We start from the raw sequence: 12134 nt of genomic DNA, 5'->3' as shown, positions 1-12134 counted from the left end.
TCGTTTTAAAAGATCATACTCAACTCAACGAGTCTTTTACGCCATTGCGTTATGATGACATCTAAACGTGGCATATTACATTCTCATTCTACTGATTTATTATCAATAAAATGTTAAAAAATAACAACATACTCAGTTAAAATATAAATATTTTCTACCAATATAAATATTAGGCTACTATCATCTGTTTATCAATTTAACACATCCTTGCTGAATAAAAGTATGAATTTCTTTCACACACACACACACACACACACACACACACACACACACACACACACACACACACACACACACACACACACGCACGCACGCACGCACGCACGCACGCACACACACACACAAAGAAAGACAAAAATGACTGACCCCAAACTATTAAAATAGAAAACCATTTATTAAATTATAATAATATTTCACAATGTTTTTTTCTGTATTTTTCATCAAATAAACGCATGCTTGATGAGCAAAAGAGACTTTTTTCAAAAACTTTAAAAAATAATAATGTTTCCAAACTTTTGACCGTATTCTCATAATACTAAAATTCATGATCACTTGGCTAGTTTAACATTACAATAAGTTTCATATATTATAAAAAGTCATCAAATTTCTGCTACAACTAGATTTGACTGTGGACACTTCTCACTCCCTAATGAATTGCTCGGAATTATTTAGACAGGCTTGTGAACAGGTTCGAACAATTCATTGAAGAGAGTCGACTCAAAATAACGGTTCCCTAACGAATCGGACCAACATCGCTAGTTTTGAGAAAGACCCTGCAGAAACTTTGCTTGCCACGTAGTCGCGGCTGCACAACTTGTAGTGTAGGCTACTTTGAAAGCTTTTCATGCTTTGTTGTGTAAACGTCAGCTTAACAGTTAGAGCTTGTTAAACTGTTCTTGATATTAAAATGATTCCAGAATTGTGGACATGCATTTTTTCTGCATTCTTCTTTTACGTGCATGGAGCAAAACTTCCGGAACCAGAGGTGAAGATAGAAGTTCTATACAAACCGTTCCTTTGCCATCGTAAATCCAAATACGGGGATATTCTTCTGGTTCACTACGATGGTTTTCTGGAGAGTAATGGCACAATGTTTCATTCCAGGTGACATGAACCATCTACTGCATGCTCCGTAAGAACAGACTGCATTAACCCAAGCCTGCTTTTTTGCTCTGAGAATGCATTAGTTAACTGTCCACACATGCGTTTGTAGTTGTTGAATACACAACATTTAAACTTAAACAGCTATGTTTTGGAACATGGTAGTTTGTTTCTGATATAAGGTGAGCATTATCATGGTATATGATATTGGTCCAAAACCAGTTTGACCACCTTTATCTGTTGCTGGACCAAAATGGTCTAGTTTAGAACAGCTATGACCAACTTAGACCAGATAGAAACCACCTATCATGTTCCAAAACACAGCTGCCAGCTCAAGTATGCATGTCTCTAGAGTTTAACAGAGTTTTGCACATGTCTTGTAATCGGCAGCCGTCATCATGGAGACAAAAACCCCGTCTGGTTCACATTGGGGATCCGTGAGGTGATAAAGGGTTGGGACAAGGGTCTTCAAGGCATGTGTGCGGGAGAGAAGAGGAAACTGACTGTCCCTCCAGCTCTTGCATATGGAAAAGAGGGCAAAGGTGTGCCAGCAAGATGCATATTCATAAAGCATTATTTGAGGAACTTTGGCTTCCTACCTTCCGATACAAAAAAATAAAATTCTCTCATCATTTACTCACTCTCAAGATGTACTAAGTACAAAAGATAATTATGAAGAATGTTGGTAACCAAATAGTTGATGGCCCCCATTGACTTCCATAGTATGAAAAATAAATAGGCTACTATGGAAGTCTGATTGGTTACGAAATATCTTCTTTTGTGTTCAACAGAAGAAAGAAATTTAAACAGATGTAGGGAAAATTAATGATGACAGAATTTGTATTTGAGGGTGATCTAAAACACCCCATACAAAAAGAACTTGCATTATCTTGCCAATGGTTATGCTCTGTATACTCAGGTAAAATCCCTCCGGAGAGCAGTCTGATCTTTGACATCGAGATCATGGAGATCCGAAATGGGCCCAGGTCACATGAGTCCTTTCAGGAAATGGACCTCAATGATGACTGGAAGCTTTCCAGATCAGAGGTTTGTTCACAACTGTGAGTTTCATCAAGCATCGGCATAGTCATTTATTTCAGGGAGTTATTTGTGTTATATTTCTTTCTATTTCAGGTCAAAGAATACTTGCGCAAAGAGTTTGAAAGACATGGATACGCCCCCAATGACACCCATCATGAAGTGATGGTTGAGGACATCTTCCAAAAAGAAGATGAAGACAATGATGGATATATATCGTCCCGGGAGTTCACTTATAAACACGATGAACTATAAATACACACTCCTGCACAACCACAGCAATGTTTACCTTCAAAAGATTCCAATATTTACCTTCAGAGATTTGCAGCGTGCCAGTATCACTTCACATAATGTTACGGTAGATACATGTATACACATGGTTTTCTGTTATCTACAGGTCATGTGTGTAAATAAATGTTCTTTTTTTAAAATATACACTCAGGTGATATAAGGTTAGTTTGAGCTATTTGTAGTGTTTGAAGATTTTAGGTATTTTTCAATGGCAAGATTAAAATTAAATTCTGCTCAACGAGAATGTTTTTTCCCAAAAGTGCCTGATTCAGTGCTGTTTATTTTATTGTGTGTGTGTGTGTGTGTTACTTCAGAGCCAAATGAATTCTGCATATTGTTGTTTACAATGTTTAGCACATGTTAAAGTTAATTTGTCTGGAGTTGCCTGTAAGTATTTCTTATAAACATATTAGTTTTGTGCTGCTCATCACTGTTGACATTGTAGTTTTATACACCATCACTAGAGGGAACTCTTCTCTTAGCCTGTTATAGCCTGTCATGCCATAACTTCAGCCTTACGATCATGTCAATCAAATTAAGTTGTTTGCTTTTTGGAGTGATTATCTGCAATGGCTCATACATACTAAACATACTTTAGTGTTTAATAATGAACAAAGGGACAGAAAACTCTGAAACATGCAGTTAAAATGCAGTCAAGTGGCCTTTCATTGAAAGATGGCATTGTTATCATCACACACCTGCAGATGACTAGTTTGTGATGCGTATTATAATTTACATACAACATTTACTCAGAGCCATGTATAACAGCATTCCATGGCATTACAGTTACATAAACCTTTGCAACATTATAAGTTACATTTGCAGTGTTTAAGTATGTTTACCTGACCAGTTTGCTCCAATGGCTCTGTCTCAAATCCCTATCTGTTTAATTGACATATTGATATTTACTCTTTACTAAATATAAATTTGAACAAGCTTAATATTTAAACAATTCCATAAAAACACAAATTTAACGCATTGCATGTAGCCCATGGTCACCTCTCTGAAACAATTGTTATTTATATTTATATTGTAATGTAAACTAATATTATCAGTTCTGAAATATTTTACTACCAAATCTTTTGTAGGAAACAGAGCTATTTTGCCAAACAAATACACAATGTGGATTTATATGAAAACCGATTTGGTATTTTTTCCGAAATAAAATGGTTAGGGTAACTTCTCAAACGTGCAATATTTAGGCTAATGTAGATCAAACCGAATTTCCTCTCGACAATCAGGGGGAAAAAATACATTAAAAAAATCGAGCATAGGCTACATCATATCTTCTGTAAGCCATTTCCTTCATTAACGGTGGCCTAAAATCCCTTTTTAAAATAAATGGGCTTAGAGACTTCTTTAAAAAAAAAAAAAAAAAAAAAGCTACACAATAAATACATGAGCCTACAGAGTAAATGTCTTTCTTTTTGTAGGCTTAATCATCAATTAATGAAGCGTTCAGTGTCTCTAAGAACATCCAGCAGTAAAAAATTATAATAATAATATTCCCAGATTAGGCCAACTATTGCAGCAGAGTGTAACAGGTGTCATTGTCAGTCACTTAAATTGAAATCAATGGCTCCAGCAAATGATGGTTTTCTACATCCTCTCTACACTGCAAACGACGCAAAGCGACAAAATTACAACCCTCTTGCGACAGATGGACGGCTGAAGATTCACAAATCCCGGAAGACGCGTCGGGCGCTTGCTGTGTAAACAGCTCCATTATAAACAGGTTCTTTCTTTCTTTCTTTTTTCTTTTTTTTTTTTGCGTAAATAAACAGCGTAAATTGGTTAGCTGTGCTACTTCGCGACACCAATGTTTTTGTCATAAAAGTTGTTCTCGGGCATGGTGACCCGCACTTTTCGTTTCTCCTTGAAACGGCCAGACCGTGAAACTGTCCAATTTCTGCGGCACGTGTTTTCGTTGAAGGAGGGCTCGAGCTGAGAGTCGTCGTAAGTCTCGTCGCAGATCAGATTGTTGTTTTTGTTCTCGCTCCCAGTTTGTTTCGCCGACGTCTTGTCCGATTTTCCAAATTCCTGTTGGGCTTCTTTGAAATTGTTCTTGTTTCTTCCAGTTAAGTTTTTCCACCAGGAGTATGTGTCTGCCATTCTGTCTTATTCTTCAATTCACACTGAAATACATTATTAACGTTTAATAAAAAATAAATAAAAAAAAACATAAATTACAAACCTAAAAATTATATGATTCATAAGTTATGACAACATATGTTTTGACATTGCTTTAACTCACCAAAATAAGTTAAGCAATTTCCAACTGTTTTTTATACAAGTTACAAGATTGAACAAAAGTCAGTTTAATGTAATTTAAGTTGAAATGACTTAAACATCCACGTTGATAGTACTTAAACATTTAAGGCAGGAACTTAAGTGTTATATACTTGATATATATATATATATATATATATATATATATATATATATATAGCCTATATAAGCATGTCCTCAAGATAAAAGTTATTTCTGTATCATCCATCAGAAACACTCACCTCAGCAGCCGGTGTGTAAATGCCAGTGAGAGACTGACTGTCAAGTCTTTTGTTTCTTTTAAGAAAACATCCAGCAGAACAACCTTGTGGCTCTTTTTTTGTTGTTGTCTATATCCAACCCCAAATCATGTAGCTCTGCAGCTACAGCTAAACTATAATAAGTGATGAATTCATTCATTTATACTTCACCTGCGTCTCAAACACCCTCCTTCCTCTCTCCCATTGGTCTGTTGATCTCCTCCAGCTGCCCTCAGGAGGCTGGTTTCAGGTTCTCACTTCACCTGCGATTTGGTAAAAAAAAAAAAAAAAAAAAAAAAAATCTCTTTGGGGCATATACCGTCTCTGCTGTCTGATGCTAAAACAATGCTGCCGTTCACACCCCTGAATTTGGAACAAGAAAACCGAGCTAGAGAAAACCAACGCCTAGAGAGCTGACCGAGCAATAATTACAGCAACATATTTCACATACTGCAATTGTGAGGTGTTGCAGCTTCAAATAATGACACAAAAAATACTTTCAGAAGTTCATTTTTAAAGTCCAGAATCAAGGTCTTCACAGATTTAAAAGTAACCAGATTTACATAATTTAATAAATCAGCATTTGATAAATTACAATCATAATTACAATCATTCTTCACAGAAAATATCTTCAAAAAACAAATTGTAGAAAGGTCTTATATCAAATAAACAATTTGAAGGAAGTCAAACCAAGGTGACTGTACCGTTTATCAAAAAAAAATTTTTCGAGGTGAATAAATGATCTCGCCTCAGGAGACTAGATGAATACAATACAAACAAAACATTTTTGTTCTTGAAATGGGATCAGGTTCAGTGAGGAAGGAACAAGCACTAAATAAATGCTCTAAGAATTGTTATTTTTCCAGTCACAGAATAATCACTCTATTGTTGTCAGGGTAAACAAAACAATTTCAAAGGCATGGGTTAAACACAGAATTATTAACACTACATGAACAAAAAGAAATAGCTATTTACACTCCATGTAAAATTAAAAAGTGCTTTACATATGATCTCAATTGTCTTGCCATTATACTACATATACATTTACCAACCACATGACATGACCCAAAAATATATATATATATATATATATTTTTTTTTAATTCATATTTGACAATTTGTTAGTTTCACAATGCTAATTGACCATAAATTCATACGTAGAGCATATGTAGAGCATCGAGGTCAATGCATCATACTTGTTTGGCATCAGAGAGAAAAAAAAGATACTATAATTTGATTTGAAACAAAATGCCCATCAATAATAATTCAAACTGTATTCAGCATGCTTAACAGCATTTGTTTGAATAAAAAAAAAAACTTTTTATAAAACGTCACAATTACCTTTTTTAATTGCAAATTTATCTCACAATTCTGACTTTTTACCCCCAGAATGGTGAGTTTGTTTCACAATTCAGATTTACTCACAATTTGTTAGTTTAACAAAAAAAAAAGGTCAAATTTGTGATATAACCTCGCAATTGTGAGTAAAAAGTCAGAATTGTAAGATAAAAAGACGCAATTGCTTTCGCAAGATTATACCTTGTATTTCTCGCAATTCCGAGTTTGTAAATTAATTTACAGTTTACATTTCGAGTTAATATCGCAAGTTTGTCTCACAATTCGACTTTATAACTTACAATTCTGACAATTGTGAGATGTAAACTTGGAATTGTGAGAGAGGAAAAAATCTGAATTGACATATATAAACTCGATGTTGCAAAACTCAGGAAAAAAGGTCAAAAGTCAGAATTGTGAGATACAATTCGTAGTTTTTAAAACTTCCAAAGTTTGGGGGTTTGAAACACATTGAGTGAAATGTGCAATTACTTCCAAATTTCGGATGCAAAATCTGACGAGAACACATAATATCTTTGAAATGTGTGGCAGGCCGCTTTTTCAAATGTGCAAGCTCTTTAAAGTCTTTAAAAGATGTCTTCATTTTTAAAACAAGATGTCTTCATGCTCTATCAGGAGCTGAACAATCAGTTTCTGGTATCTCATATCGTTGAGAGTGGCAAGCGTGTTCTGGTCCGGGGGTCTCATGAGCGTCGGGCCGAAAACGATTCCTAGGTTCTCTGAGTTCATGTAATTGTCCTTCTCGTACATGGTGACCCTGAGAAACAGAGAAAAAACACCTCAGACAATATAATTTTGGTGATAAACACAGGTAAGTAAGTGATACACTTTCCATGGTTAGGGAAATGCGGCAAAGCTGGCTTGACAAGCTTTCCCTGGGGATCATTTGACAGGTTTCCTGAAGTGCACTGAGCTAAAGTGCCGTATTGGGTTTCCTGTTTCCTCCTAATCATTCTTAGAAGTTTTATATTGCAGGGTGACAGGAAGTAAACTCACTCTATAAAGCTTTAGGTAAAATGCAACAAAAACCTGAACACCCAACGGCTCAATGTGGAGTCATGAAATAAACTATGCAGGGTTGCCAACTTCGGGGCTTTGGCTGGAGTGAGACTCTGTAAAATTTCAGTGCGCGTGAGCGGAGAAATTTTTTGGTAACCCTAATTTTAAAAATGTCAGTCCTTGTTTACTTAAAATAAACCCTGATTTATGCAAAAAAAAAAAAAAAAACCCTAATAGAATGGAAACGCTTCTTCAAAATGTACCAAAAAAAAAAGTAACTAATTACCAGGGAAAGTAACTATTGCATTACTTAAAAAATAAATACCCCCAAAATTAAATATGTTAAATGAATGCAATGTACACTAAATATAACTAATTATTATTATAAAACATTATATACATGCACTAACAAAAAGTGCTCTCAATATAATACTGAACAATGTACCAACATAAATAATAATAATAAAATATAATATCTTGGGTTTTTATTTTTATAACCTACAGGTCATCATCAGAGGTTATTTAAGCCAAATTCTAGTCGTGTTTGCCGCACGTGTTCACAACCGGTCAAACAAAGATTTTATTTGAACGTTTCCTGCAAGTTATTTTAGAGTTTTATTTTATAACCATGTTAACTAATTAAAACGCTTCAGATTATACCAATAGGCTACAGAGATCATCCTAATGCGGAAATGTATATTTAATTTATAAACAAACTATATGTGACCCGATCTGGCGAAATGAGTCGGAAGTCGCAACGTTCCATTTTAAGATACGGCCGATAATGTGAAAAAACAATAAAAAATAATTTTTTTTTTTTTTTTTTTGCTAATTTCAAAGAAAATACATTCAAAAATAATCTTCCAAAGTTTAGTGGTCCAGATAATTGAGCAAATGTATTTAAATTACTATTAAACTTGACAAAGTTTTACTAAATTCGTTGGAAATTAACATTGCTTTTCTCAAATCCTCTCGTCACCTCTGAGCATTTCACGGGTATCCCCTGAAACGTCACTATCTCTGCTCTCCAAATGGTGTTGTATTGAGCCAATCAAAAAGTTTAGAAATGTACACAAAGGCTGATCATTTGTCAATGGGAAGCCCCGCGGCACGCGATTGGTCCAGCCATCCTCCTGTCAGACTCGCAGCGCTCTGTGTAAACCCAATATTTAACTGTTGGTATATCCGTTATTAATTTGTTACACTGTTATTGTCAACTAGCCTACACACACACACACACGCACATACACACGCGCGCGCGCACGCACACACACACGCGCACACACACACGCGCACACACACACACACGCGCACACACACACACAAACGCACACACACACACACGCACGCACACACACACACACACACACACACACACATGTAGCTAAAATGTAGCACTTCTGTTCAATCTTTCTGATTTTTGTAAATCTTTGTAAAAGTGCCTTTTAAAATATTTATTTAAATAAATACTTTACAATAATTTGATCTTCAGCCTGGTTTACTGTAATAGCATTTATATATATTAATATCTTTGGTCAAATTAAGCTGTAAAAAAAATTGTTTATCCCTTTAAATGCAATGGATTTTGAAAGATATCTACAAAAATACGGGCAAAAAACTTTAAAAGCTATTTTCTCAGGTTTCCAGTTGGAAAAAGAGGGCAGACGACCATAATTCAAATGTGTATATCTTTAAAACCATTCAAGGTATGACTTTGACTAGGATATCATTTGAAAGCTTATGATCTCCTCTTTCCATTGATATCAAAATGTCAATTTTGAAATTTGTGTCACTGTGACTCATTTTGCTGGATCAGGTCACATATTATGCTCGGACACACTCGATCTCACTCGCGCACTTTCGAGCGCGCTCTCGGACACACTCGATCTCACTCGCGCACTGTCGAGCGCGCTCTCGGACAACGGTACTTGGCACACAGACTGGCTACGTCTGTAGTGACAAGGCACATCATTTTATTATCTGCTTACCTTGATTGTCATCCAAACTTTCAAACGCGCATCAGCGGCTCCGACTCCGAACCTATGCTCCGAACTCTCTCTGAACTTACACGCAACTGACGTATCAGGTGCAAAGATTTTCAGCGAATCAACGATCAGAAAATACTGCAGTGAGAACGTTGTTGGCAGATGTTACAGCTGCGGGCCTAAACTCCTCTCCTGTCAATAATACACTGTGGTCTAGTCAATAGTCATCAATAGAAAATTAACGGATTGAGAGGGGAGAAAAATGGATTTTGGCGTGACATTTCTTGCGTGTGCGTGAGAGCGTGAGATTGATGCTGAAAGCGTGAGTGTCACGCCAGATGCGTGAGAGTTGGCAACCCTGCTATGGGACCGGAACCTAAGGGAGTAGTAAAGGTGTCTGGAAATTCAATACATGTGTGGTTTTACCTCTTCAGGTGTGTCATCAGGTACCGCAGGGCCTCGTAGTGGGCTGGAGGAAGTTGGAGGAGACCATCATGAACTGCCTCGAGTCTGGAGTCAGGGTCTGTTATTTCTGATCAAAAAAAAAAGAAAAAGTTTTGAAAAATACTGTTCAGAATTATGCTAAACACTGCCACTAGTCCACATACTTTACTGATGTTTAAACATATAATGTGGTCCAAAATCTGAGAACACTAGTGAAAGTGATTAATTTTTGTATTTTTGACATATATTTTCATATTTTTTCCAATTAGAAATAACACTACCATTCAAAAGATTGTGATTTTTCATTTTTAAGTACCGGTATCTAATGCTTACCAAGGCTGCAGGTATTTGATCAAAATATGATAAAATTTTGTTATTATTTATGAAGTATTTATGAAGTTTTTTTCCTGTGAATTAAAAAGTTTAATTTTCATCATCATTACTCCAGTCTTCAATGTCACATGATCCTTCAGAAATCATTCTTATATAATGATTTGCAGCTCAAGAAACATTTCTTATTATCATCATCACTGTTGAAAACGGTTTTAATATTTTGTTAACCGTCATACATTTCAGGATTCTTTGATGAATAGAAAGTTCTAAGAAATCGTTTGTAACATTATAAATGTTTTAATGTCACTTTTGATCAAATTAATGTGCCCTTGCTGAATAAAAGTATTAATAAACAACAACAACAACTTACTAACCTCAAAGGTTAGTGTATAGTAGTGGTATACGGTAGTGTACATTTTTAAATAATATTGGACCCCACTGAATAAAATATTTATTTAAATCATTTTTATTAATTTATATATTTGTTTATTAATTCATCCATTCATTGTCATAAGTTATTTCATTATTTATTGTGCCATATCAGAATCCAAAATAATTTAATGGTAAAATCAAAGTAAAAAAAATAAAATAAACATTATTAAGGATAATCAAATCACAGATTAGAAGAAAATGTCCTGGTTCAATGTCAGTGAAAGTGTCTGAAGTCTCTTACTGGCTGCCTGTATGAATTTGGAGTAGACGTCATATGTGATAACTGGAATGGGCAGATCTCGCAAATAAAGCTTCAGAGCTCCAGCGATTATATTGATGTCTGAGTAGGTATTGGCACTGATGTCCGCCTTCTCACCATCTACAGAGGAGAATTAGTTATCAGTTATGAATAACATTTGAATCACTATACTTCACCAAGAATACATTGTTTTGACTGGAAAAAGCCTGGGCTTTTCCATGCAGGTTGAATGTTGATAGAATTACAGTGACATAAATGATTGTGAGTTCATCCAAGCAGAGACCAAATATTTGTTCAACACCTATAATACACAAGATTACATCAGTGCAGATAATCTAAAGGTAGAAGAGTTATTCTACTACACACCTCTATCGAAGGATAGCCGGACATCTTCTATGTGGTCTGTGAAGCCTGACACTCTGTACAGACCTTCTGATGTCAAACCTGAAAGAAGCAGAAGCAACACCCATTTACTTCAACTATCCAGACAGAGGATTTGGAGGCGGACGTGTAAACTAGTATTGATCAAATTAGGGCTGGAACCAACAACTAATCGGATGATCAATTAATCTGTCGATAATTTCTTTAATGAACGGGATATTCTGCATATTGCCCAGTATATCTATTATCTATTCACATGTGTGTACAGGAACGTCATCCCTCACTCACTTATTTTGGAAAATGTATATGTGGAACAGTTATAAAGTCCTTCACTCACTACTATTTTTATTTGCTCAATATTTTTGTTAACCACAAGCAAGCATTGATGATACACCATCCACATGATGTAAAAGAAAACGTGATTCATCAGACCAGGCCACGTTCTTCCATTGCTCCGTGGTCCAATTCTGATGCTCACGTTGGTGCTTTCGCCAGTGGACAGGGGTCAGCATGGACACCCTGACCGGTCTGCGGCTATGCAGCCCCATTCGCAACACACTGTGATGCACTGTGTATTCTGACACCTTTCTATCAGAACCAGCATTAACTTCTTGAGCAATTTGAGCTCCAGTGGCTCGTCTGTTGGATCGGACCGCACGGGCCAGCCTTCGCTCCCCACGTGCATCAATGAGCCTTGGCCCTGTCGCCGGTTCACCACTGTTCCTTCCTTGGACCACTTTTGATAGATACTGACCACTGCAGACTGGGAACAGCCCACAAGAGCTGCAGTTTTGGTGATGCTCTGACCCAGTCGTCTAGACATCACAATTTGGCCCTTGTCAAACTCGCTCAAATCCTTACGCTCGGCCATTTTTCCTGCTTGTAACGCATCAACTTTGAGGACAAAATGTTCACTTGCTGCCTAAAATATTCCACCTGTACTCACCTCACCCACCCACACACCCTCACCCTCAACCACACCCACAC

General features: G+C 36.3%; 2 protein-coding genes across 3 annotated transcripts in view; one reads left to right on the top strand and one right to left on the bottom strand.

Moving 5' to 3' along the window:
- The first annotated feature begins 714 nt into the window (after nucleotides 1-714).
- Nucleotides 715-3368, top strand: fkbp14 (FKBP prolyl isomerase 14). Its single transcript, XM_079627061.1, has 4 exons — nucleotides 715-1104; nucleotides 1492-1643; nucleotides 2021-2148; nucleotides 2236-3368. Exons 1-4 carry the CDS (start codon nucleotides 908-910, stop codon nucleotides 2392-2394), a joined length of 636 nt encoding a protein of 211 aa, XP_079483187.1. The 5' UTR covers nucleotides 715-907; the 3' UTR covers nucleotides 2395-3368.
- A 3176-nt stretch (nucleotides 3369-6544) lies between these two features.
- The window catches only part of chn2 (chimerin 2), a 43817-nt gene continuing 38227 nt past the window's right edge, over nucleotides 6545-12134 (bottom strand). For both annotated transcript variants that reach the window (XM_079626887.1, XM_079626886.1), the window contains 4 exons: nucleotides 11133-11210; nucleotides 10749-10886; nucleotides 9725-9830; nucleotides 6545-7071 (listed from right to left, as the gene is read on the bottom strand). In XM_079626887.1, coding sequence (XP_079483013.1) covers nucleotides 6900-7071; nucleotides 9725-9830; nucleotides 10749-10886; nucleotides 11133-11210 — 494 coding nt within the window. In that variant the 3' untranslated portion in view covers nucleotides 6545-6899. The remainder of the gene's footprint in view (nucleotides 7072-9724; nucleotides 9831-10748; nucleotides 10887-11132; nucleotides 11211-12134) is intronic.

The sequence above is a fragment of the Phoxinus phoxinus genome (assembly GCF_949152265.1).
Source record: "Phoxinus phoxinus genome assembly, chromosome: 10".
Taxonomy (NCBI): domain Eukaryota; kingdom Metazoa; phylum Chordata; class Actinopteri; order Cypriniformes; family Leuciscidae; genus Phoxinus; species Phoxinus phoxinus.
This window is presented reverse-complemented; position numbering and strand designations above follow the sequence as displayed.

Bases quoted from the DNA above. Each gene is read 5' to 3' on its own strand.
- fkbp14 (XM_079627061.1), top strand. From the start codon at position 908: ATGATTCCAGAATTGTGGACATGCATTTTTTCTGCATTCTTCTTTTAC. The intron at 1,105-1,491 runs GTGACATGAACC...TGTAATCGGCAG, and splicing joins GGCACAATGTTTCATTCCAG to CCGTCATCATGGAGACAAAA. The intron at 2,149-2,235 runs GTTTGTTCACAA...TTTCTATTTCAG, and splicing joins GGAAGCTTTCCAGATCAGAG to GTCAAAGAATACTTGCGCAA.